The sequence below is a fragment of the Squalius cephalus genome (genome assembly GCF_949319135.1).
Source record: "Squalius cephalus genome assembly, chromosome: 24".
Lineage (NCBI taxonomy): Eukaryota > Metazoa > Chordata > Actinopteri > Cypriniformes > Leuciscidae > Squalius > Squalius cephalus.
In genome coordinates, this window is record NC_137145.1 from 24,143,835 (window position 1) to 24,171,779 (window position 27,945).

The 27,945-nt window shown below is 36.5% G+C and overlaps 4 protein-coding genes across 9 annotated transcripts; 2 read left to right on the plus strand and 2 right to left on the minus strand.

Moving 5' to 3' along the window:
• Positions 1–5,547: 5,547 nt before the first annotated feature.
• On the minus strand, positions 5,548–10,480 carry parm1 (prostate androgen-regulated mucin-like protein 1). Its single transcript, XM_079860860.1, has 4 exons — positions 10,368–10,480; positions 8,955–9,572; positions 7,679–7,757; positions 5,548–7,178 (listed from the first exon to the last, which is right to left on the minus strand). The coding sequence occupies exons 1-4, from the start codon at positions 10,402–10,404 to the stop codon at positions 7,097–7,099; spliced, it is 816 nt and encodes a 271-aa protein (XP_079716986.1). The 5' UTR covers positions 10,405–10,480; the 3' UTR covers positions 5,548–7,096.
• A 2,915-nt stretch (positions 10,481–13,395) lies between these two features.
• On the plus strand, positions 13,396–14,528 carry cldn23.2 (claudin 23.2). Its single transcript, XM_079861730.1, has one exon. It carries the CDS (start codon positions 13,712–13,714, stop codon positions 14,429–14,431), a length of 720 nt encoding a protein of 239 aa, XP_079717856.1. The 5' UTR covers positions 13,396–13,711; the 3' UTR covers positions 14,432–14,528.
• Positions 14,529–16,825: 2,297 nt separating this feature from the next.
• Positions 16,826–18,606, plus strand: cldn23.1 (claudin 23.1). Its single transcript, XM_079861908.1, has one exon. The coding sequence runs from the start codon at positions 16,919–16,921 to the stop codon at positions 17,750–17,752; it is 834 nt and encodes a 277-aa protein (XP_079718034.1). The 5' UTR covers positions 16,826–16,918; the 3' UTR covers positions 17,753–18,606.
• Positions 18,607–21,577: 2,971 nt separating this feature from the next.
• On the minus strand, positions 21,578–27,904 carry LOC307153023 (uncharacterized protein). 6 transcript variants are annotated; one of them, XM_079862093.1, is made up of 4 exons: positions 27,714–27,904; positions 24,016–24,305; positions 22,252–22,330; positions 21,578–22,148 (listed from the first exon to the last, which is right to left on the minus strand). In XM_079862093.1, exons 2-3 carry the CDS (start codon positions 24,294–24,296, stop codon positions 22,282–22,284), a joined length of 330 nt encoding a protein of 109 aa, XP_079718219.1. In that variant the 5' UTR covers positions 24,297–24,305; positions 27,714–27,904; the 3' UTR covers positions 21,578–22,148; positions 22,252–22,281. The 6 variants fall into 6 exon arrangements, with proteins under 6 accessions (XP_079718219.1, XP_079718220.1, XP_079718217.1 ...); XM_079862094.1 differs by lacking the exon at positions 27,714–27,904 and adding an exon at positions 27,656–27,698; XM_079862091.1 differs by lacking the exon at positions 27,714–27,904 and adding an exon at positions 25,691–26,134.
• Positions 27,905–27,945: the final 41 nt, after the last annotated feature.

Genomic DNA, 27,945 nt, shown 5'->3' on the forward strand with positions numbered 1-27,945 from the left:
TAACTGCTTTGAGGATTGGAAATGCACAATTCATGCATACAAATCTGTATATATTAATAAATGAAGATGATTAAAATAGACCAATGCAAAAAACGAAATTCATGCCTGCATTTATTAAGACAAACCTGGTAAAAACGAATGCAGTCTATACACTGACTTGGCTGCTCTGTGAAATGTAATACAACAGTGCCACCTACTGTCTAAATGCATTAACATTAAAAGTGTGAGGTGAACTCTTGCATAGACATAGGTAAATGGGTTTGTCTATTAGCCTGAAATTAAAAATAAATAAAAACAATTCAGATCTTGTGCTTCCTCACATTGGAGTCCCGAGTTCATGTATAAAGTTTGGTTTCGATACGTGACAGAGTTCCTGAGATATGGACGACTTCCTGTTTGGCAACTACGCCGCTGATTTCGTTTGGCTGTGACGGGCAAACGCTTCAGAAAATCAAAAATCCTTCTAGTAACTTTTGTGAGGCTTGGTCCAAGGATCATGTACGTCCAGTTTCGTGAAGTTCGGACTAAATTTGTGACCTGTGAAAATTTAGTTTCGCTTTCTGTTCAATCCAGTGTGGCGGACAAACGACATGGACTCATGATGTCATCTTCACGAGCAACTTACAGCGGTACTGACCGGACGTTTTAAAGTTGGAACGGTGTCTCTGTCTCAAAGGGCCTAGGCGCAGGAGCTGGCCAAAATTTTTCTCCCGGGAATAATAATAATAATAAGAAGAAGAAGAAAACTTAAGAAGAACAGTAAGTGTGCTGCTTTCAGCAAGCACACTTAATTATGTTGCATGTATTCCTATTCAACAGTCAGGTATTCAGGACTTTGTAACTTTGATGCATACAGTACGTGACATCTGCAAAGGACTATGAATTATGACTGACATTCAGATAAGAACTGCATCTACACTTTAAACACTTAATGACTGGTTTATCAGGCATGCATGATATAATGTTTAGATGGCCTAAATTTGAGCAGCAAATGGCAAGTACACATTTAAAGCTCTTCTCCATTTAGTTTAACTTGATGTACTAAATAAACTAAACCTAAAATAAAAATTAGAAAACATATATAGACATATTTCAAAATAAAATAAAAATGACAAAAAAATGTACAAAAATAAATAGAAAATAAAAACGAATTTTAAAATATTAATAAAAACGAATAAAGTCTCAATGATACTAAAATAACACTGGTGCTAGCCAACTCTGAAATGTAAACATGTCAGCATTATCTTAGTAGGCATAGTGATTATGGTTGCTGTGTTTTTTAAAGGTATTTGATGTATACTATGAATAATCTTAGTGTTTGCCCATTTGATCTGAGTGCAGTTTTTGGAACAATTGATTACACATTTCTAATTGACAGACAGAGGCAATGTGTCAGACGGCACTGCTTTCAATAGCTGTACGATATCAGGTGTCTTGAGCTTCATTAATCACTTGTGGTGTGCCTCAGGGCTCAGTGCTGGGGCCAGTGCGGTTTTCACAGATACCACTTTCTTCAGCAAAATGCAGATAAAACAGATATTGTATTAATCATTAAAAGTCATTCAGCATATATTCAGTTATTCTTTTGGAAAGCTTTAGGTCATATGGTTAACAATCTTGGGGTCTTTTTTGACAAACTGAAGCTCTGAGTAAGGAAGTAGTCTTTGAGGTTGGCACATGGCTAAACGTGCCAAACCATTGCCCTGCTGATTTTATTTCAGAATAGTCTATTCTCAAGTATGAATGTATGGTCTGCTTTTTTACAAAAAATTTTTTAATCTATTTTTAATTATTTTTTAAAACATTTGCTTTATGCTTTGTGAAGCACTTTGCAAACACATTTTTAATTATAATACCTATTGTTGTTGTTGTAATTATTAAAATTATTTTTAATTTATTTATTTTTTAATCTGCTTTATGTAAAAAGTGTTTTGTGCATTTTAGGGTAAAACTTAAAGATGAAGACAGTCAATGTAGTGTAGTCTATCCTGGGTCTTTGTCTCAGTGCTCCAGTAAGTTCCACTAAAAAATCAATAGGTTAAATAGATTAAACAATAATTAAAACAAAATCATTCTGAACAGCGTTCTCTGTCTTCATACAGGCGGAGCAATACTCAGACGGAGTTAATGAACAAGTAACTGGTGAGGTGAGAAAATAATTTCTGCATTAACAACATCCCAAAACAATGTATTTACATTGTGTTTACTGATCTAGGGTCAGCAGCTTATTGGTTCTCCACTTTCTCAGACAGACCCCATCACCATAAATATCTTCTTCCCTATTCCTAGAGCTGACAACATCCCTACAAACCCTTATTTTAACTACCAATACCCATACTACCCATACTACTCTGCCTACACACTTCCCCCTGTTGTTATCAGTTTGCCTCCGAGAAATCCCTGAAACTGCCTGAATCATTACTTCAACAGCTTCAATGGCAGATGGCACAGGTGAAAGCTTTTCATTATGTATATTTCAGGCTGATGCTCGACAAAAAAATATCCTTCGTTCAATTCTTAAATAAATATACCTTAAGTGTGCAATAATGTGATCTGTTTCCAATTTACTGTGTGTATCTAAAAAAGTTTAATTAAGTTATATCACATGACCAATAGTGCACTTCGTCCAATTATTTTAAAATAGTTTTACACAATAAAAGATTTAACATTGCACTGACTGTAGTGAATTTATTGTTGCTTCTGTATTATATTCATGAAATAAATAAATAAACAAACAAATAAAGATTATACTTAAATAAAAGTGCCAACTAAATAGAGGAGATTAGGTTTGTTTGGATATATGGTTTGGTCAGGGTTAATTTCGCCCTCTGACACACATGACATTAAAAAAGTAAAACCAGTTGAAATGAGGACTACTCATTTTATATCAAAGCAAAAAATAACTCCCGCAACTAAAATATTATAAAACAATCTGGAAAGAAATGAGCTTCATTAATCACTTGTGGTGTACCTCAGGGCTCGGTGCTGGGGCCAGTACTGTTGTAAAATAACATTGTGTGAAATTATTGTTCCTCCTGTACTATATTCAATAAATACATCAATAAAAAGTGCAAACTAAATAGAGGAGATTGTGTTTGATATGGTTTGGTCAGGGTTCATTTTATTCTCCTAACCCACATTACATTAAAACCAGTTGATGTGAGGACTACAACTTTTTATGTCTTAATATTATATAATATTTATAATATTATACAAATGTGTTACTCAATAGAGATAGAACACTGTTATATTTTGATGTAAGACTTAGATACCTGTGATTGTATGTTAATGTAATAATTATGTAAATTATGAAAAAGTTTAAGTTAAAAATAATAATAATAGTATTACAAGGCATTGTAAAGGCTACAATAAGCTCAATGTTAAGAGGTGTTGAAGTAGAGAGAATTCTGGAGCTTTGCGAGCACAGTTTGACATTCAGTCATCACAGCAATCAGCTCTCAGCTGTGTGTTAATGACAGGCCCACTCATTATAGCCTATTACAAGAGCACACTGAAAAACAACCCTTTGTGAGCATCACAAACACTGTACAGCTGAATGAGAACAGCACGAGAGCAAACTCTGCTCATCTCAACAGATTGCTGAAATTAAGGGGAAATTAGGTTCAAATGAGATTTGTCTTATAATGTTAAAAATGCTAGATTGTAGAGTGCACAATGATTGTTTATCCTCCAGTAAAATGAGGTCAGGTTTCTGATAATCGAGGTCACAGTCATATTTCAGAGGGTATGAACTGCATGGTCTTAGCATAGAAATGCTACCTGAAACTCTCAATTTTCTTAGGAAAAAATAGGGAGTAGTTCATCCTTTCTCGCAACAAATGGTCTGTGAAATCAGGTGCATCATCTTCAGAAACCTCAGGAGGACTGTTACGTTATGTGTATTTTTTCTTTGTGTCCTTATACTATTTGTGTATGCTTTTTGATGTTCACTTTGAGTTTCAGATCATTGCTGATTTGAAAACAGTGCTGCCGCCTGCCAGCGGTAATTGGATGATCATCTGGCGGTCCTTATAAGTCCTCTTCCGCTTGACAGAAGCAGCCTGTTGCGGCTTCGGGTTGGTCGCAATGGCTCAGACTTCCTGCCAGCCGCCAGATCAAAATATACTTTTCTTGTGTTTCTTTCGGTTGTGTGTTACATTTAGAATGTGGTAATGTAGGAGAGACCTGCCTTGGACTTATTTATGCTATGTTTTTGATAAGCGTAGTTAGGTACGCTTTATTGTAGTTTCTTTTCTTTGTGTTAGGTTAATTACGTTGCTGTTTAATTTCGTTAGATTGGGTTTTGTTTGTTATTTTGGGCCTTGGGTCTCTCTGACGAGAATACCACTCTATTGATTTATTTCTCTATTCATTTTTTGTTAACGAATCCTACTTTATTGTTATTTACTTCTGTGATTCATAATAAATTTATATTATAATTTATGTTTTTTGCCTTCTTTGGTATTCATTATTCGGTTCATTTGATCTGACGGCCTGCTGGAAGCTAGTCGTATTTTTTTTCCCCTTTAGTTTATTGCGTCTTCTTACCCCTAGCGGACGTAATAAGGACAAACTACATTTTATATGAACTGTTTTGTTTTCCATACCATTTAGGACATTGTCTGAACATAGCTTGTCTAAAACCTTGATGCCAAATTCATTTTTATGTTAGATATTATATATGTTAGATAACAAAAAAACAAAAACAAAAACAGACTTGTGCCTCTAATACTTAAAGTGCACCACATGACATGAAATTTTAATCACAGAAAAAAGTATATAACATGAAATAATTTGATTTTAAACACAAATTCTGTTAAAGAATAAAGTATTCATGACATACGCAAAAAAATCTATCATATTAAATATAACTTTATATATATTAATGAAGTTTAATATGATCATTTCTCATACACATTGACAGTTTTACAATCAGTCGCTTCTGCTCAAACCCAGTGATTTAGACACTGCCGCTGTGGTTCGTGCCATTCTAGAAACTAGGGCTTTTGCAAAAAACAGGAAACAGTGGTTGCTGTTAAACAGGTGAGAAAACTAGGGGAGGAAACAACAAAAGTGGTTTTAAACATTCAAAAAGAAATTCATGGATGCAAAAAAATAAACAATAAATGCAGCACTACTTACTGAACCCAATCTCAAACAGGCCAGAATAGCAGATAATGTGCCTCCATCTGCTCGATGGCTTATTTTTAAGTCTCTAATAACAGTCTTGACTGTTTAAATGCTTAATTGCACGCTGAACGTAGATCCCTGCCATTACAATGACAAGGGGGAAGAATCTGTTATTGTTAAAGCTACAGAAATGCACAACGTTCTTGGTGTTAAAACAGAGACTGTGTTCAGATGAATAGTGGAGGCCACAGCTGAGGGCAGAGCTGTAATTATTCTACATGATAAGGTCACTCTCAGAGACCGATAATGAACACAAGTGGCCTGTTTGAGATACGAGGCTCGGATTTAAAAAACATCACAGCTAATGTTATTAATGTGGTTTATTTACACTGAAAAATAGGATCATGAGACGAACAGTTTGTGCATATAATAAGAGCAAACTAATTAGTCAGAAAATATACCCTGTACAATTAGACGATACATTTCACAAAAAAAAAAAAATAAAAAAAAAAAACATTTCTAGGACATCACTTAATTTCCATTTCCAGGCTTCATAGTAATACTTACAGAAAGTCTCGCCACAATTAAAAATAAAGGTTCCTTATTGGTATTGATGGTTCCATGTAGAGCGTTTAACGTTCACGGAAACTTTCCATTCCACAGAAGGTTCTTTATAGTGGAAAAAAGGTTCTTTAGATTTTTTTAATGTTCTTTCATGGATTTGGATTTTCATGCTTTAAGGATGTTCACGCTTGGTTTGTTTGGTCCGGCCCAAAAAAAAAAAAAACCCAAAACATTTAGTTCTGGTCTGTTTAGCGTTCATATTGGCATTTTAACACCGAACCTAAATGCATAGGGATACGTTCTCAACCTGATATTTCGCGTCGGAACATCAAAAACAATGCTGTGATCTGTGATAAATGCGCTTGTTGTATGTGCACAGCAACACATGATGGTATTTTGAGCAGCTGAGAACTTGTGAAGCGCTTATAAAATGTGTAAAGGAGTAAAAACAGCGTCAGGAATCCCTCAGTCACACAAACCAAGATCTGCTGCGAGGAGACGCGGTTCTGACGCCTGTGATGGGCAACATCACCACTATGATGAGAATAAACAGGTACTCTTGAGCATTCTGTCTTTTTAGGGTCGCATCTTGTGACATCATGTCCTGTTTTTGGTTTGTTTACATATCTTTGGTCCGTGTTGTGTTCATATTTCATCTGAACCGCACCAGAGTTCGTTTGGAAGCGGAGCGAGACCCATCTTTTCCGGTTGTTTGGTGGCACCAGGGTTCAGATGGCAGCGTTCACACTTATTCAACTGAACCGCACTAACAGAGCAATCACACCAGATTTCGTTTTAATCCAACCAAACATGCCAAGTGTGAACAAACCCTTAAGAACTGTTCACTGAAAGCTTCTCTGGGGAACCAAAACTGGCTCTTCTGGCTCTGTGACAACCCCCTTTTGGAACCTTCATTTTTAAAAGGGATAGTTCACCCAAAAATGAAAATTCTGTCATCTTTTACCCACCCTCATGTTGTTCCAAACCTGTATGCATTTCTCTCTTCTGCTGAACACAAAGGAAGATATTTTAAAGAATATGGGTGACCAAACAGTTGATGGACCCCATTGACTTCCACAGTACGGGAAAAAACTCAATGAGTTAATGACAAAAAGTCAATGGGGTGCATCAACTGTTTAATTACCCATTTTATTTAAAATATCTTCCTCAAAACTTGAGGGTGAGTAAATTATGACATAATTTTAATTTTTGGGTGAACTATGCATTTAAAAGTGTACATTCTAAAACCTTCCTGATTCTGGTCAGCGTATGATCTATACTTAGACTGAAGTGGCAATGTTGAGGCCAAAATACAGAATCTGCTGCTACCGTATTCATTGCTAAAGAAATGTGTGTAGGTTATTTCTCAGAAATGAATGTTTCCTCATGAACACTTCCCTTTTTAGCCATCAAACATTGGGTTGAGAAAATTCCCCACAGTGCTGTGATCAGTGTCCTCCAAAAGACGTCCGTAAGAAGAACGTCTGCAACACACAAACAAATCATAAAGGCCACTGACAATTCATTTAGCAATAATTGCGAAAATAAAATGTGAATTTACTTTATCGCCTACTACTTGATTTAAAATGAAAGGGTTGAACTCTTAATATTCACCCCGAAGTTTAAAGACAAAAATATGAAGTTATATTTTGCATGAAGGAAATAGCATATATTTTAGATTTTTTATTTTTATTTTCATGCAATTTATGCACATTCCCTCATAACTACTGTAATGCAAAATGTTGTCCTTCTCATTCATCATTTTTTAATTACAATCAGCAAATATTAAACTCACTACAATAAATACTACAATGATGTATGTATAAATACTTAGCAATTTAAGTATAATGCAAGAAATGTATATATTTCTATTTTTCAGCATATTTTTTAATATATAAAAATGACCAGCTCTGTGGGATTCACCCTAAAATGCTTTGGCAGAAAAATAAAGGAAGATATCAACAAATAATGGCACTTGACTCACCGTATTTTGAAGTAGTACGCCCCACCAAGTAAGATTAATACAATGACAAGGAAGCCAATTACAATGAGAGCGACACTCCCTAAAAGGAATGAGGAAAATATTTAGTTTCCTCAATCATTTATCATATATAGTCAGTCATGAAACCTATTTTAAGCATATTAAGAATAATTACTATATTGTTTGTATCATTTATAATTCATATCAAGCAAAATCGTGTACAAAATGAAAAAAGACAAATCAAACTGCATCATTTTCTTACACTCTTTCTTTTTGCATACAGTGTCCCCTGGAATGGATTTAGATACTTTGGACATTTGACTTTGAAATTACAGAACAAAACTCATAGTGTTCAAAATGAAGCCAAAGTATTGTTCCACTTTGTGGTTGTCACACATTAGTGGATCATGTCCATAGTTCCTGTGCTGGACTACACCTGTGGTTCGTCTGTTACAGTATGTGTGAATTTGAGGAGAACTGGCTTCAGACATCCACTCAAAATCACTGCGACACCAGCTAAAAGTCATTGAGCTAAATTGTTAGTTCTGAGAGAAGCTCTAGTAGCATTTGTTTGCAGAAGACACTTGTTTTGTTTGTTTGACACTTGTTCAGTGCAATGACATTCAGATAGTTTTAAGTCTGGCTGAAGTTTCCAAAGGCCACCGTTTGAGTATAAAGTACAAACAACACATTAGATGCTATAAAAAGAGTAAGGGATGATATAACATTTACGGGAAAAGGCTAGGTAACTGTTAAAAGTTCAATCACTTAGTTACGGTTTTAAATATTATCTTGGGACACTCTTAAAGTGTTTGGGAATCAGTGGTTTGAATGTGTACAAAATAATCAATCCAGTTGCTAAAAACACAAACCTGTTTTTGAATGCCTTGAGGAATAGGCTATCCAAGAATTTTAGCATTTCGCAATTTTTTTTAAGGAATAAAAATCTTGAGAAAGTCATCTTACTTTCTTAAATTTCATACTAAAATCTCATCTTTTAGGGTCACTTTAGTTGATAACCTCAATAAATTAGTTTAAATTTTAATTTAGCTGAACTGACCCGGTTTATGAAAACCAAATAGGAGACTATAGATAAAGTCTAATAAGGAAAGAAAATACACCCTTGACCTACTTAAGATCTGGAGCAGAAGGTCATAAAACAAAACTTTTGTGTTCTTTCAACTAGATAAACTGGTCAACAGGAACTGAAACACAGTATTAAAATGATTTGTAATAAAATGAAATATTTACACAAATTGCAAAAAGCATGCACTCATACCTGAGCTCAGGGCCTCTGGGTGCTGCTTTTCTTGTCCAACAGTAGATTGTTGTGATTGTACACCAGTATTTACAGTAGAAGAGGACACATGGTTAGCTGTAGGCTTAGTTACCGTAGTAGATGTAGTTATTACACTGGTAACATTCACTGTCGTGTTTGTTTTCTGTGAGGTAGGACTCTCTGAAGAGGATGTTGTTTGAGTTCCAGTCACCAAACTCGAGGCTGTGGTCGATGCGTTTGTCGTACTGTTGACTACGCTGGTGAGCTCGGCTCCTGAGGAGGTAGTATTATTAAAGCCAGAGGTTGTATTTGATGTTGTCTGAGCTGATGTAGAGGCGTTCGTGGTGCTCGAGGTGGAATTCGCAGGTAAACTAGTCGTTGTTTCATTTGTACTGAGGACCGTGGAGGAAGACTGATTCGCCGTGACATCTGCAGATGTTGTGAAAGGAGAAGTCAACGTCGATGAATGAGATGCTGGAGTTGTTGATGCTGGAGTTGTTGATGCTGGAGTTGTTGATGCTGTAGTTGCTGATGCTGTAGTTGCTGATGCTGTAGTTGTTGCTGGCGCTGTCGATGGTGATGATGTGTCAGCTATGCTGCCTCCAAGTATCATCCAACCTTCATGCCACAACACACACAAAAAACAGCCAAAAAGGCACAAAAAGTCAACATTAACTTACGCAAAATACATACTGTCAACACTTACCACCTCTTGCACCAAAACTACATCTTCTAAACAAGAAACACTTACGTGGAGTTGCTTTAAAGGTATTATTTCCACAAAAATGTGATTCTGTCATCATTTACTCACCCTAGAGTTGTTCCAAACCTGTTGAACACAAAAGATATTTTGAAGAATGTTGGCAACCACAGTTGATGACACGCATTCACTTCCATAGTATTTTTTCCCTACTATGGAAGTCAAAGGCTACTTGTTGTAGTACAACGGAAAAGATTGCCAACATTCTTCAAAATATCTTCTTTTGTGTTCAACAGAAGAAAGAAACTCTCACAGGTTTAACAACTTGAGGGTAGCCTAAGTAATGACAAAATTTTCATTTTTGGGTGAACTTTCCCTTTAATGTCCAGTAGTTGCGCATTACGTTTAAATTCAAATCATTACCTTTATTACAGCTTATAAAAACTAAAGAAACACACATGAGCTAACGTTACACATACAGTGACGTCAAAGGGTCATTTAGCGCATGTTAAGCCTAATATACAATTGTTAAACCTAATATATAATAATACAATTTCCATTACACGTGTCGCTTACATGTAAATATAGTCTAATTAATTACAAAAGCAATGAAGGTCCGTAAAATAATTATTGACTAATGCGTGCATGTTGTTGATAACTTATGACAGTGAGTAAACAGTTTAATGTGTGAGTAGTAACTATTTTAATCATACCTGCTAATATCACCACCGTTGAGAAGTACATCTTCATTTTCCTTCCTCTTTCGTTTCTAACGCAGCGAGTGTCTGTTAAACAGTTTCTCTATCGCACTGTAACACATGTGAGTGACAAGAGGGAAATTCACGCGCGTTTGTCGTGAGCGCGCAGGGGACACGTGCACGCCTCCGGTCTAATAATGACATGTCAGATGAGCGAAAAAACAGGCGGGCAAATGTTTCTAGGCAGATAAAAAGCGGAGTGTTGTATTCGGTGTAGGCTAATGGCACGAATTATAAACAATTCATCGTATAGGCTACCATAGAAGTGTAATGACCAAAACTCAACACTAGGTCGAAGCAAATCATAGATTCATTGAGACCTCTGTGCACTTAGTCACCATGAAATTATGGAATACCACAGTGTTTATTATAAATTGTTTATCCATGCACTCTGTTTTCCATGTTTTTTTTTTTTTTGTTTTTTTTTATTTTTTTTTAATTCATGTGCCTCCTAATCTTTAATCAAAATAACTCCCCCTCTCCCTCTTGCAGCATCTCTTCTCAACTCTTTTCTTCTCTGAGGGGGCGGGACAATAACCTGTCATGACTCACTTGAGATCCACCAATAGAAGACCACAATAGCAGCAGCTATAGCCTTAAAAGTCACTGTTAAAAATGATTTAAGTTATGACATTACATTGCTTTAACTCATCAAAATAAGTTAAGCAATTTTAAACTTTTTTTGTAAGTTATACAAGATTCAACTTATTTTTAAAGTCAGTTTAATGTAATTTAAGTTGAAATGACTTAAACATCCAAGTTGATTGTACTTGATTTAAGGCAGCAACATTATTTTACAGTGTCCGACAAGCGGATGCGAGAAGACCGGTTTTCCTGTTTGTTCTTGATGTTTGACATAAAGCCTATACTCTTTAATGTTAATGTGATGTTTCAATATGACATTATGACCATTCAAATATTAAAGACGCAGGATATTAAGATCCATTACTGAATGTAATAATAAAATCACTGTGATTATTGCTCAGCTTTTTAATTAATATATTATTCCACAAACATTGGTGTATTTTTACATAAAATGCAACTGCACGCCATTACGGATAGCCTACTTCTTGTCCCCATTGTGCCTTCGAAGAAGTTATTGTTTCTCCAATAAGCTTACTGTAAGATAATGATAGGCTATTGAATGTAGTTTCAAACATTTTATTTTTAAATAATTTGGTCACACTTTGGTCACAATATTGAAGTAAATAAATCCACGTGTTATAGGCTATATCCTGTTCCACCTAAAAATCAACCTTTTCTGTCACTTTATTCTATTTTATGGAATAATACACACCTCGTGTAATAATCTAAAATATTCTGGCAGTAAAATGTAATCACACGTCATGCAATGCCAACACTGTAATATCTCACTAACAATAGTCAAATCGCTGAAACATGCGCACGACGTAGCCTATGATAAATAATTAACCAAGATCAAATGTTATAATACTATATTACAATTATTACCTGTAATTTATTTCATTATTTTATCAATTTCAGTCTTACTGAGCAATGTTGCAAACCGTCTCTTTGCGCCACCTGGCGGTGATTTCACGAACTAACTTCTGTATAGCAAGACTACAGGCGGAAACAACATGCTGTTTTATCATCATATGCTGAGACTTAGTCAGGTTTATCCTCATTCCTAACCACATTCCATGATGATCTGTCAAAATACGTGTAGACAGTCATAGGTGTGGAGCTCAGTAGGAGCAAAGGGCATGTTGACTTTGTTTTGCAACTCACAAGTGTGCCATGGAATATTATGGCCATGATAACATCAGTAATATCAGAAATAGTACAAAACAGAATAAGAAAGCTGTTGAAACTGGTCTAAGCTGGCCAGTTGGTTTCCACTGCTTTCAGATTAATCAGTTAAACGCCGGACTAGGCCAGATAAATCTTAAACAAACCAAGAGCAGCAAACCAACTTCACTGTAAAAGTTAATAGTTGGATCAACTTAAAAAAAATACTTCAATTGTAACACCTTAAGAAATTAAGTTATCGTGAAAAACGTGATAATTTAAGTTGAGAAAACTTAATTTCTTTAGGTGTTACCAAATGAAGTAATTTTTTTAAGTTGATCCAACTGTTGGTATTTTGGGTACAGTACATCCAAAACATTGATTCTGTCAGCACATTAGTAGTTTAATGTGGTGAAAGAGGAAAGAATATGTATACCTTTTAATCAAAGACTCTAAACAGAAAGCAGAGTCATCGAGGCGCTTGTTCTGGGAACAGCTGTAGTTTCAGAGTGACATTTCAAACATGCTTTCATGGTTGTGAGAGTTTCAACATACGCAAAATGATGCAACAACCTTCCCACGTACACAATACAATGTGCCAACACTGAGGAATGGTCACAATGCAGAACTTAATGCATTTTAAGCAGCAAGAACTCTTTACAGAGCAGTGTTGTTTTGTCATTTAGGTACTACTAGAATTAGTGTTTATTTTATTTCGAGTAATGAAAATGTTTTTTGATGGTTTTAGTTAGTTATAAGTTACAGAGTTTCTCATACATTAAGGGCAGAATGCACCCAAAAGCTGAATGTTGATTCCAGATCTGGTTTACTTTCGGCTAGCAGCTTTTGGGCCGATCGTGGGCCGTAATTCAACCTTGATTCGGCTCAGAATCAATTTGCTATATCTGGGAAGCGGACAGAAAACAAGACAAGCACTGATTGACAATAGCAAAGTTTTACTTATTTTTTAGATGACTGAAATTTAGAAAGATTAAAAGAAAAACAAAAAGGTAAAATAATAGAGATCTAAAAATAACACAAAAATATATAATTATAACAATTATAAGTTGTTTTTCCTTTTTCTTTATTTTTTTCTGCTTTCATTTCATTTTTTTGTTGAATTTAATAATTCAGAACTAGATATCTGGGTCTCTGGGTCTTGTTTCATTCAAAACGTTTAGTAGAAAAAAATATAGACTACTATGAAATTAAGAAACTGACAACATATTCCAATTATCTGTAACATGTATAACTTTATTAACAAATAATTTATTCGAAATGACCACCAACATCAGCACCAGTCACCCCTACAATGTTTCGTATCGCATGTGACGTAATGCCGAGTGGGCGTGGCCCTACAGGTGTGCCGAAACTTGGAGCAGTTTTGATGTTGACGAGCCCGACAGTCACGTGACTTTCAGCAATAGCCAGATTTTATGGGATCCTCCCACCAGAAGTTTCTACAGCCCTTATACTTTTTAAACACACGAAACAAAGTAATTCATTTCCAGCGGGGCTACTTTTTGTCTGTGTGATCTGCCAAATCTGTCATGAGAACACCTGGGATCTTTATTTTCGGGATGGTGCTCGCGCCTTGCGGGTGGATTCTGGAGCTGGTCAGCACAGTGGCGCCAGGCTGGCGCACGATCAACAACATCCCCGGAGAATCCATCGATCTGGTCCTCCAGCAAGGATTATGGGACATCTGCAAGACTTTCTCATCATCCCGGGATATTCTGTGCAACCAGCCGGACACTCAGTACTTCAGCGCGCAGATCATCCAGATCGCGCGAGGATTGATGCTGGCGTCACTCATCCTCAATGTCATCGCCTTCGGCGTGGCGTCGGCCGGAGTCCGGTGCTGGAGGGAAACCCCGCACTGGACCATCGCGGGCGTCGGAGGTGTCCTCATCTTCATCTCGGGGGTCCTCACCATCATCCCAGTGGCGTGGTACACTCACATCATGACCTCCATCTTCTCCACGTCCACCGACATTCGTGTGGGATACTGCCTGGTGCTGGGCTTCATCGGCGGGTGCATGGAGGTGCTCGGGGGTTTGGTGATGTCCATCGGGTTGTGTCGGCGCTGTGACGGACGGAAGCCGAGGACAGACACGCGCAGAGTCCCGGTGCCCAGTGTGATCAGCGGGAGCAGTGTCCCGTACTACTCCAAACAAACCGAGATGGACCTCGCGCGAGCGAAGACGCAACAGGACCGTCGACCAGTGAACACGGCGACTAAAGCACGACCTTACGACTCAGATTTGTAAAATACAAAACTTTTCACCTTGTGAACGCAAGACCCTTACGACAAACAGCACTGTTACCATCACTTCCGCGTGAAAAGTCCGTAGTTTATCAGACAGATTGATCAAATCAGTCTTTCCAGTCCCTGCTAAAAATAAATATAAAAAACAACAACACACACAGCTGGTTTTAGCTGGTCTCCCAGCCTGGTCAGTGGTCAGCTAAACAAGTGTCCAAAACACCCCTAAAACCAGCCTGGGGGACCAGCTAAACACCAGCTTAGCCAGCCAACTATCTTAGGCTGGTTTTAGCTGTGTGTGTGTGTGTGTGTGTGTGTGTGTGTTTCAGCAGGGATGTGAACGTTTCATTTAATTTTTTGAATGACAATATTGTGAAAAAAAAAATATATATATATAGGCCTATATGGATTTAGAAAATGCCTTGTATTTTGCAATGGCTTTCCAGAAAAACGTAGTCACTGTAAAATTTACAGTCAAAGCAAACAGTAAAAGTATGGGGCCTAAAGTTTAAATAGATTTTATTTTTATTGTCGGTTATATTTTGTTACATTTTATGTTTTTAGTTCACGTTGAACATTGTGTGTGTGTGCACGTGAAAAGGCCTTTAACTATGAACTATTAACTTCATCATGTGACCATCTGTTTTAACACCTGTATTATGATTGATGTTATCAGTGTAAGGTCATATCAACTGTGGCGGAAATCAAGGGTACCATTATAAATGTTAATGGAAGTGAGGGTTTGAGGTTATCGAAGAGCACTAACACCATCAGTTTGGTTTTATACTTTGCACTTTATAATGTAAAGCCCTTGTAATTTTATTGGCAGTACCTTCACTGTCTTTTTTGTAGCACACTGGGCTCTAATGTGTAAATACAGTAACTTATCAGGAACCTCTTAAGTTTATGCAGTTATACCAACTGCAAAAAGCAAACACATTCTTCTGAAGTAAGCTAATATTTGCACTGCACACGGTACAGAAGTGTATGTCTCTAGACATAACCATGTAAAATATCTTAGTGGAAGTTTTTTTTTTTTTTTTTTTTACACAGTAATGTTGTAATTGATGTCCATCCATCAATTTTAATGCAAATGGTTGAAGGCTGTTAATTTCTCTGTATTTTTATTATGGTGATGATGAACACTGTCAAGAGCTGTGGCTCATACATTTACCTCCATTAATATAATAAATGATGAAGCTAAAAATTGCTCATTTGAAACAATATTGGGTACAACTTCATGCGTCCTAATAATAAATAGTATCCTCTTCTTGCATTTCCATTAATAATCTATTTTTAAATGTGATTACATTTAAAATTACATTTTATGGAAGTCATCATTATGACATTACATAGAAATGATATAACATAATAATTGTTATATAATTAAATTATAAACATAATAATAACATAATTGAAATTATGAAATACTTCATAAGTAAAAAAATAAATAAAAATAAATAAATGAGATAGCTGAAATTATGACTTAATGTAATTTAGACTTTTAAGTCAATTTAAACTTAATATGTCTTAATTTAAAATTTCCATCTAATAAATATGACTTAATTGTGAAAAAAAAAAAAAAATTCTTTCCTTATGTGACAGAAATGGGCTTCCATAATATTTTCATTATTTATAAGCATATATTTTATATTAAGCATATATTTTATATTAAAAGTAATTTCTCCTATCATGACAAAAAAAGAAAAACAACAACAACAACAACTGTAAAGCAGTTATTAAACAAACCCCATCATGAAACAGAAAATCTGGGCAAAATGTATTTAATGCATAAACTTTAAAAAGTTAGTTGGCCAAAATAAATTAATAAATTAACTGTATTAAGTTACAGCATGTAAAACAACGAGAATGAGAAGGCATATGAATACACTGAAAAAATGTTTTCATTCTCCAATTAAACAAATTAGGGTAATTCACGTCTATATTTTATAACCTGAGCCAATGAAAAATAAATTACTTTTAACAACGTGTCAATGTCTATGAAAACTATTTCATTAAAAATGTTTGGTCACCATAATTGTGATCGTGTTTCTTTTAGTTGGGCAGTTTGCGGTCTTTGTAACAGTGTAAGGATACAAATATGAAACATCTATTACCAAAACACATATTTTAAGGCCATTTTGAACTGATTGATTGAAACCAACACAGACTAATGTTTATGCAGATAAACTTCTGACCTGAAACCTCAGTTACACAGGTATAACCACTGTAAACAGCTTTTCTCTGTGACAGCTTGCCCCAGTCAACCCTATTTATCCTCTAGCCCTTGTATACTGGTATTCCAGGTATTGGCTGAAACATGGCATGCAGTAAAAACCAGTTTTGTCTGAGTTTAAACCAGGCATTCGACACCACACCCTTCAGATGCTAATCACACAGATCCTCCTCCTCCAGGTTTCAGTGTGTTTCTTCTTAAGCACCAGAGACACTTGACTCGCTTTAGACGGGGACGGCTGCTCAACCCTCAACCATGCGCACTCCGGGGATCTTGATATTCGGCATGGTCCTGGCCCCCTGCGGATGGATCCTGGACCTGACTAGCACGGTTGCACCCAATTGGCGCACCATCAACAACCTGGCTAACCAACCTGTGGATCTGGTGGTGGAGCAAGGAATCTGGGACATCTGCAATACCTTCACAACGTCTAGATCGCAACAGTGCAACCAACGCACCAATGACCAAACGTACTTCAACAACCAGATCATTCCGATCGCTCAAGGAATGATGATCGCGTCGTTGATCGTGACCCTCCTTGGCCTAGCGGTGGCGACCCCTGGAGTCAGATGTTGGAGGGACCGACCGAGATGGATCCTGGCTAGTATCGGCGGGCTCCTCATCTTCTGCTCCGGAGTCCTGACCATTATTCCCATTGCTTGGTACACTCATCTTCTCAATGGCCTCAACTCCACCTCGGTCAAGAGAGACCCATTGAGAACGGATGACATTCGTGTGGGATACTGCATCGTTTTAGGCTACATCGGAGGCATCATGGAGGTCCTCGGTGGTTTGGTGATGTTTGTCGGGATCTGCTCCTGCTGCGGTGGACGGAACCGCGGAGAAAAGCCTGGAACCAACACAGGAAGACCAGCGACCAGACCAACGACCAGAGCAGCGACCAGACCAACGGACAGACCAACGCCTCTGCCCAGGGTCAGCGTCCCGAGAAGCTACACCAGTGAAAGCAGCATACCGTACTCGCAGAAGTCACTGGACGACGACCTGGACTTCCCCAGAGCCAAACCCCGGGACAGGGGGATTGTCAACACATCCTACAGTGGAAGACCGTACGATGCTGATCTGTAAAATGACTAGCGCATACTGGGAATATTAGTTTACCACTTGTGAACGCCGCGTTAGCTGTCTACAACTGGAGCGTACACTTGCTACACCAGTACTTCTGAATGTCTGCAACAGAAAGCAATCATGCTTTTGCCAGTTGCAATCTCAGGTTAAGTAACATGAGGACTTTAATTTGTAATTTAATTGTAAACAGCCAAAAATGTGTAATATGGGTTAAAATCTACTCATGCATCTTAAACTAGCCTAATGATATTATCATATTAATACTGAATGATTGAAGAAAAATGAATTGTGCAATATTTTTTTCTTTTGCTGCTGGAAAGAGTATAGTGAAAAGGGGTATCAGGGTTTTCTGTGATGCAGTATAACTAGTAATACTGGTTGTTTCAGTTTTATTCTTACTGCAAGCATGTGGGTCATGTCTGAACTGTCACGTGATCCATGAGTCATGTGAACAATGCAGCGATAGTCACTCATGAAGTATATATAATAAGTGTTATGGTTTAATGAAGGGCAGTGAGCAGATATCTTACATTCTTCAGTCTGGAAGCATCAACAAACTTACCTGTCACACAAATTACATGAGATACATTACAACAATAAATGAATGAAGCTCATTAATCATTAACTGTAAAAACAGAGGCTTATAAGAGCAACAAGGTGTAAATGAGGTTAAATGATAATAAAACCATCCAGATAAAGGAAGTAGAGTGTTAATGTGACTTTATTTTGCTGTAACTCATCAGATCATGTCATTTCCATTCCTCAGGGTTCAAGGTTTGTGTGCTTTCTAACAGCAATAAAACATCTTTTAAATCTCTGTAACCATTTTTATTTTTTTTTGTATTAAAGTACTATTTATTAAAAAACAAACAGTGCTGTCAATTTGTATCGATAACTACAATTATACAAATGTCGTGATCTCTGCTGCCATTTCAGGGCAGAAATAACCTTTCATTCAATAAGTAGAGGCTACAATCACTTTTAGGCTTCAATCACTATTACCACGGACATGAGCGGATGTTTATTTGCACGTTATGTCTGTTTGATCCACATAAAAGCAGCTGTAGTCGTAAAGAGACTGGGCGATGCAGCTTTAAGGGCTTTAAAGGGATAGTTCACTTTGAAATTACATTTTGGTATGTTTTAGCTTACCTCAAGGGCATCCAAGATGTAGGTGTCTTTTTTTCCGCAGTAGTTTCAATTTTGATATTTTTAGGTCAAACCGTTCTTGTCTGTCAGTCATATAATGCAGGTCTGTGGTCACTGTCTCAAAGAGCATGCACAGAGTCCAAATTAAAACAATTCCCCATCGTCCAAATTAAACAATTCCTCATCGTAAGTACACATTGATGGCCTAAGACACGAAACGAGCGGTTTGTGTGAGAAAACGAACAGTATTTATATCGTTTTTTAACTCTTGTACACAGCCACGTCCAAGTGATCTGAGGGCGCTCGCGCATCCTGGTGTGTGACGTGTGCGCAGACTCGTGCATATATATATATACACTAGATGTCGCCTTGGGTACGGCAGTTCATTGGAACGAATGCCGTAGGCAAGGCGGAATCTATTCTAGTGTATATATATCTATGCACCAGTCTGCGCACACGTCACACACCAGGATGCGGACGTGGACGTGTACAAGAGTTAAAAAACGATATAAATACTGTTCGTTTTCTCACACAAACCGCTCGTTTCGTGTCTTCGATGAGGAATTGTTTAATTTGGACGATGGGGAATTGTTTTAATTTGGACTCTGTGCATGCTCTTTGAGACAGTGACCACAGACCTGCATTATAGGACTGACAGACAAGAACGGTTTGACCTAAAAATATCAAAATTGAAACTACTGCGGAAAAAAAGACACCTACATCTTGGATGCCCTTGAGGTAAGCTAAAACATACCAAAATTTAATTTCAAAGTGAACTATCCCTTTAACACGCTGCGCGCGCTCCCGCGGACGGCAATCAATTTCCGGCGGACCATCACTTTTTGGCACGACACCGACACCGACACCGGCACCGGCCACATGAAGCAGTCTTTCCATGACAGAAATTATGATAGTAACGTTAGTCAGCCTCAGCCCTCAATGTCCTCTTTTGTTACTTTTCCGATCCACTCAATTATTTCTGAATAAACAAACAACGCAGTTTACATGCTTCTTCCTTGTCGCGTTATTCATTAAGATAATAATTAATAAATGCACGCACAATTATGAACTTCATTAAATGTTACAGATATGTTTTACTATGCACAAACAAATGTCTTTCAACTTACATGTGCAAAATTCAGAATTAAATGAATGTGCTGCAATTTGTACAAAAAGAGAGTCTGTAGTAGCCTACGTGTTTTAGCCATTAAATAAACACATTTAGTTTCAAGTTTTTTATAAGTTTTGTTTTGAAGAAAGCTTTTCTTTAAAGTGAATTTCGTTTAGTATAAATTGTATCTTAATTTTAATAAATTTTTCATCAACCAATTGCCTGGATTTAATACATAAAAAGCAATATAGCAGACAATATAATCATGACATGGAGGCGCTGGCGCGCCGTGGTCACTTACACCCTTTGAAACTCGTAAAATTTTTTAATTTATGCACAGTATATGCAACAGTATATGCAACAGTTCCTGTAGGCTTTGCGTGCGTGCGTGCGTGTGTGCGTGCGGTGGGGTGGGGGGTGGGGGGGGTCCTCCATGTCTATTTTGCTTGGGGCCCCCACATTCCTAAATTCATTTCTTTAGGACCACCTAAAGAAATGAATATCAGAATGGCAACAGCTTTTAACACTGGTTTAAAAAGAATAACTACAACAGTATATTGTAGATGTTATACTATAATAATAAGAATGCTAATGATAATATACTTTGGACTTTTGTAAAACAAAAACTTATACAAATATGCACTTGCTATAGAAATATATGGAGCAATACTTCCTTTGTGATTTATCCTACTAAATATAAAACTGAACATAAACTTGATGTTTATTTTTGCATGCATATTGATGATAACAGATGGAAACCAACTAAAGTATATAGCAAACTAAATGTGAAAATTTATTCACATTATTAAAGTGAAAAGTAAAATGGAAAAGACCTTTTATTTCATGTGGAAACAATGATAACGCCATATACATATATATATATACAAACACACACACAACAGGTCAAAAGTATTTTTTATGTTTTTAAAAGAAGTCTCTTCTGCTCACCAAGGCTGCATTTATTTGATTAAAAAAACAATAAAAAACAGTAATATTGTTAAATATTATGATAATTTAAAATGACTGTTTTATTTTCTAACATTATAAATGTCTTTACTGTAACCTTTGATCAGTTTAACTCATCCTTAATGAAAAAAAGTATTGATTTATTTTATTTCTTTCCCCCAAAAATAAAATTAAAATTCTTACTGACCCCAAACTTTTGAACGGTAGTGTTTAATGTTACAAAAGCTTTCCATTTCAGATAAATGCTGTTCTTTTGAACTTTCTATTCATCATAGCATCATGAAATAAAAATGTAAAAAACTGTTTTCAACATTGATAATAATCATAAATGTTTCTTAAACATCTGAAGGATCATGTGACACTGAAGACTGCAGTAATGATGCTGAAAATTCAGCTTTGATCACAGGAATAAATTACACTTAACTATAAATTCACATAGAAAACAGCGGATTTAAATTGTAATAATATTTCACAATAATACTGTTTTTGTTTGTATTTTTAATCAAATAAATGCAGCCTTGGTGAGCAGAAGAGACTTCTTTTAAAAACATTAAAAATCTTACCGATCTAAAACTATATATATATATTTTTTTATTATTATTAATTTATATAGCAAACATTGTTGAAGTGCGTTGGATCAATCTTTCAGTTTGCCTGAAATACAAACAGCCATAATTATATAAACAAAACAAATCTTTATTATAAAATACTGTACAAAAAGGGTTTCATGCAGAGCTGTTATGTAACTCTAAAAGTAAAATTAAATACAACCCATAGAAGTTGTGGTGACTGTTTTCCATAAATGTTTGAAAGAGATACTCATCAGTCTATGAAATGAATCAGCTTTCAGTCAGTGAAACTCACCAGACAGCCCTGAGCCAAATATAACCACACTGGAATACCTGGCGTGCTTTAGAAACAAGTCAATGCATGTTTAACAGGAACGCCAGTCCAAACCATGTTTAGAAATCATCTAAATGTGTTGCAAACTTCATGTATTTCACATGCAATAGTTTTCATTTAAATGTTCAGTGCATGCAAAGAAATTTAAATACCTGCAAATGTACATCAATAACATATGAATATATTCATGCACATCTCAGTGCGAGGTAAGTGTCATGGTGGAAAGCTGATGTATTTGACGTACAAGTGCTTTATGCGATGATTGTACTGTTTGAAGAGGGAAACACAGAGAGAGAAACAGTGTGAGTTTACTTTTGTGACCACAGAGTTCATCAGGGTCATGGTCTGTGATGTAGAATGAATGACAAACCTGTTTTATGGCACGCTGCATTAAGACATGTTAAATATGCGCTCCATTTCTCATCAGGGATTCTTCAGCGGCCTTTTTTCTGTAGACAAAGAGGTCAAATCAGTTTACAGACTTCATGAATGCTTTCAAAGGTTGGTCACTTTTTAAAGAAGACACTCAGCAAACAATAGAAAACAATGTGGACTCTAAAAAAGCTGCACGTCTAATCAAGTTGTGTCCCAAATTTAAACTTGATATCACAAAAACTGAGGTTCCTTTGAGATTTTGTTTAGGTGCTGTACCAAAAATAGCCACTAAGTGACATACTGTTATGACGGTACTATCGTGACCACGGTATAAAGTGTCCATCGTTAGAGATTTTCCTATATCATTTATTTTCGCGGTCTGTAAATATATCCGCGTAGCACAGTACTACTTAAAGTTAAAAACAAGTGAGATTGACATAGAAACATGCATGAATGAGAGAGTAAAGAGAGGGATGTGCTTGATGTTGAGCACAATAATCTATGAAAAAGAATTGACACACAGCTGAGAAACCACCTCTCAAGACAGCACGCGGTCATCAATTCGATCTTATTGCACTTGAATGGTCAGATAGATGCACAATAATGTCAAAATGCCTTTCGTGTGGAGTATTCACATAAAAATAGTCGGTTATGTCTTAAATTAACGTTAACAGTTCTGTGAAAACCGGATGCGTGTGTCAGTAAACTGGACCAGTGCATTCGGTCTTAAAGGGACAGCAGCATAATAGACTGGATCTTGACCGATCCGACTCACTGATCTCGACCGAATCACTTTTGTATCTTTGATAAGAATCAGTTCATACAGTGAAGACTATGCCATGTTTTAGTAACACACTTTATTCAATTTCTGTAGTATTTCTTGGTACGTTAAATAAACCTACTGTAGCTGAAAAACGTAAAGTTTATATCTTTGTTTTATTGTATTTGTCCTGTTTTTTGTAATTTGCTGCTATGTTCTTATTTTTAATAAATTCTCTCACCTCGAAATAAGATTTTGGACATATTGCCCACACCTATGTATAGTATATATTTAAAAACCTTTATATAACATTTCATATCACTGTACTGTAAATGTGTTGTAACCATTGTAATCATTTTCGAGAAGTAAAACATATAATATATATATATATATATATGACAAAGAATGTTTGGAAAGAATTTTCCAAACATATTTGGAAATGTAAACTGATATTTCCTACTGACACACTACAGCAAAAGATAGGGGGGGGGGGGGGATATTAACATGCCTAAGACTTTTGCACAGTACTGTATATATATATATAATATATATGAGGTAAAATTATTTATTAATTCATAACGTTTTTGAGGAGTTGCAACACATGACATTTTACAAAAGGAACTAACCTTACAATCACTCTTAAAAATAAAGGTTCTTTATTGGCATTGATGGTTCCGTGTAGAACCTTTAACATCCATAGAATATTTCCATTCCACAAAAAGTTCTTTAGCTTATTAAATTGTTCTTCACACTAAGAAAACAGGATTCTTTTAAGAACTGTTAACTGGAAGGTTCTTGGGGGAACCAGAAATGGTTATTCTATTGCATTGCTGCAAAAAAAAAAAAAAAAAAAAAACCTTTTGAAATCTTTATTTTTAAGAGAGTGTGGTCATAAAAAGTTCAAATTATCACAGAAGGTCTGCAGGGCTTGAATAAATTAATAATAATAAAAAAAAAATGAATAAACCGAAATAGAAATGAATCCAGGCAAAGTCTCACCTCTTCTTTGCCTTTAGCCTTTGTCGGAAAAATGCCATCGCAAAGAACAGGACGACGAAGCCGACGATGACCACCAGGACGCCGACGGTGAGAGGAACAGACAGAGCCTCATTGATGGTTTCGTCACAGGAGTCTCCCGTGTATCCCAGCGTACACTCACAGCCGGGCTCCCCGTTGGCCAGCACACATCTACCATACTGGCATATGACATGTTCACATGCAGCCAGATGACGAGACACGCCACCTTCTTCATCCAGAGGACTGGTGGACGGGGCAGACATACCCAAGCTCTGGAGTCAAACACACACAAACTGCTGCATAAATCGCTTTCAAGAACACAGACACGCACCTCAAAATCTCTTAGTGGCAACAAGGTTCTGGACAGTGGGGTAAGATGTGCCACCTCCTACAAAAGTTGTAGTGTTTCTCAAATCCAGTCCCCGGGACTAACCTCGCAGATGCCTCCCTATATTACAGCACAACCCACAAAGAAGCTGACGAGTTGGATCAGACGTTTTTATTAAAACATGTAGGTAGGTGGGTCTCCAGGGCTGGAGCTGAGAAACATTGCTCGTCTAGGCAACTACGCCCAGTTGTTTTTCAGGATCTATCTAATCCAGGGATAGGCAATGTATGTCCTGGAGAGTTTAGCTCCAACCCTGAAAAACCCTCTGCTTGTAGCCTTAGTAATCCATTGATTAGCCTGAAGATATTGATTAGAGTTGGAGCTAGACTCTGCAGGGCAGCGGCACTCAAGGACTGACGTCGCCTATCCCTGCTCTAATCAAATAGAAATCTCATTTCATAAAAAGATGTGCCGTGACACATCTTACCCCACTTTATGGGTAACGGATAAGTTGAATTAACGGCGAGGACACAATGAAAAAATACTTATAAAAAATGTCTTATTAATGATCATAAATACAGTCGAAACGTAATTGTGTGTGATATATATTATTACAATTTAAAATAACTCTTTTACAAGCTGACTCCAGTCTTCAGTGTCACATGATCCTTCAGAAATCATTCTGAATTTTCTCTGTTGGAACAAGTGGACTGAGATACTAAATTGGCAAATAATTTAGCAAATTAATGCGAAATAATTGTGAATTGAATTTCTGCACCGGACCAATCCTAAAAGGATCAAACAATTAAACACATAAACAGATTACAATGTGGAATTGCAATTTGTTGCCAGTTCAACCAGGACGATCTGATTCAATTCTTATTTGAGCATTTCTTTTCTGATAAAAATAAAATAAAATAAAAACTAACTAAATTAGGCTAATTCTTTAGAAAGAGACAAAGTAAAAAATGTATCCCAGTGTAAACTTGACCACCAGGAAGCAAATGTATATAGCTATTCCTAAGCAAATTTTCCAAGCAAATTTACATATGAAGACATCATAAACACACTACCTTATAACACAGTTAAGTGCCAATGGAAGCATTCAGAAAGCGTGTTAATTAAAGCCCTAAGACAAAATAACTACAGCGAGAGTGTCCAAATAGCTATACTCACCATTTCCCAAGTCAAAGGTGGAAAACACAATCAAAACTCTAGGTGTTTAACTGTATATACAAATGTGGAAGAGAAACCAGTGACAGAAACTTGACACGTGAAGAATAAAGCAGTGCTCTCAAGCAGAAGAGACCCACCCATTCACCACATCACCTGGTTCGCTCGGTGAAACAAGATACCTGTTTGGTCGCCTACGATGTGGGCAAGGAGGAGTGAACTTCAGGTCAAATAAGGGCCAGAGATGAAGATAACAGTGTAGTAACAGTCTGACAATATTTAAATCAGTGTTGTATGTATCATGCGGGCGCGGACACCCTATAAACAATCACATATTTCCGCGCCCAGCGGCGCGCGTCCTGTTCTCTAATCTCACTGCGATCCACAGCGCGGTCACGTGAGGACGACTGCCACAATGTGACTTAATTCGTATTTTAGTGCAGATATGTTTTATGGCTATTTAAAATGAACTCAAACGATAGCTTTATGCGAGAAAGTCCCCGAAAATAAACCCACGGAGTCCATAAATCATTCCAACTGTTTTTGCAACAGTTAAAGATTCAAAGAATGAACTGTCGTAAAGTCTTACAACGTTAAGAATAATCTTAAAAGTTAAATATGAAAATGAACTCGGTTTTTGTTGTTGGTGACTACAATACTGCTGCAACATTATCTCAAAAAGTGTTACTATTTCTCTGGAATGTAAAGATGTGAATTCATTGATTTTCCTCGGCTGGTGTCCAATAGTGGTCGATGCTGTCCGAATCGTGAACGATTCATTCAGTAGAACCGATTCAAAGGGAATCTGTTGAATCAGACTGCTTGCTTCTCACAGAACAGAAAGTCGTCACATCGGCCCTCATTTTACAAAAGTGCGTACACCAAATTTCCAGCGTACACCTGGCGTACAACCAAAACCACGGTGACTTTGAGATTTATCAATATGGACGTTGGCGTACGGCACGCTCAAATCCTACACCAGCTCAGGAGGTGCACGCACATGTACGCACGTTTTGAGTTAGTGCGGGAATGCGCAGAAAAACAATTCCTAACACCACAAAACGCACTGACAAACTAAAAGATATGATATATTATGACCCACTGTAAAAAAAACAACATAGTAATTATAAACTTCAGTGTTTATTTTTGTGCAACATGGACTTACAGTACCAGTCAAAAGTTTGGAAACGTTAATGTTTTTGAAAGAAGTCTCTTATGCTCATCAAGCCTGCAGTTAAAAAACAACAACAAAAAAACCCCAGTAATATTATGTAATATTATTACAATTTAAAATAATGATTCTCTTTTTTAATACACTTTAAAATGTAATTTATTTTTGTGATGCAAAGCTGAATTTTCATCAGCAAGTACTCCAGTCTTTGGTGTCTTATGATCCTTCAGAAATCATTCTAATATGATGATTTATGATCAATGTTGGAAACAGTTGTGCTGCTTAATATTTTTTTTATAACCTGAGATACTTTTTTTTAGGATTATTTGATGAATAAAAAGTTAAAAAGAACTGTGTTTATTTAGAATAGAAATCTTTTGTAACAATATTTCACTACCGTTCAAAAGTTTGGGAACAATAACTATTTTTTTTTTAAAGAAATTAGTACTTTAATTCAACAAGGATGCGTTAAATTGATAAAAGGTGATGGTAACGATTTATATTGTTAGAAATGTTTTTATTTTGAATAAATGCTGTTTTTATGAATAAATGCTGTTAACGTTTTACTCATCAATGAATCCTGAAAAAAGTATTCCAAAAAAATATATTAAACAGCACAACTGTTTCCATCATTGATAATAACTGAGTATCAAATCATCATATTAGAATGATTTCTGAAGGATCATAAGACACCAAAGACTGGAGTACTTGCTGATGACAATTCAGCTTTGCATCACAAAAATAAATTACATTTTAAAATATATTAAAAAAGAGAACCATTATTTTAAATTGTAATAATATTTCATAATATTACTGTTTTTTTTTTTTTGTTGTTTTTTTTTTAACTGCTGGCTTGATGAGCATAAGAGACTTCTTTCAAAAACATTAAAAATAGTAATGTTTCCAAACTTTTGACTGGTACTGTAAATGTTTAATTTGTGTGACTTTACCAAAGCATTTGATTTGTAGGCATATGTATTCCTTCAGTTGCGAGCCTGTGCGCTTTACCTGACGTTTCAAGCCTTGTTAAATACTTTCGCCTGGCTCGGCAGCGCGAGTCTCCGCACAGACTGCGCGCGCACCTCCCCAAACGGACGAGGCGTTTATACTCGACGCGCTCGCCGTTGTACTATTCTTTGAAACGATGGTTAGGCCCGGCAGGTGTGCACGGACTGGGTTTAGTAATGAAAGGCTTTCAATGACCAAAAAATAATTCAGACTGACAAAATAAATGACATTC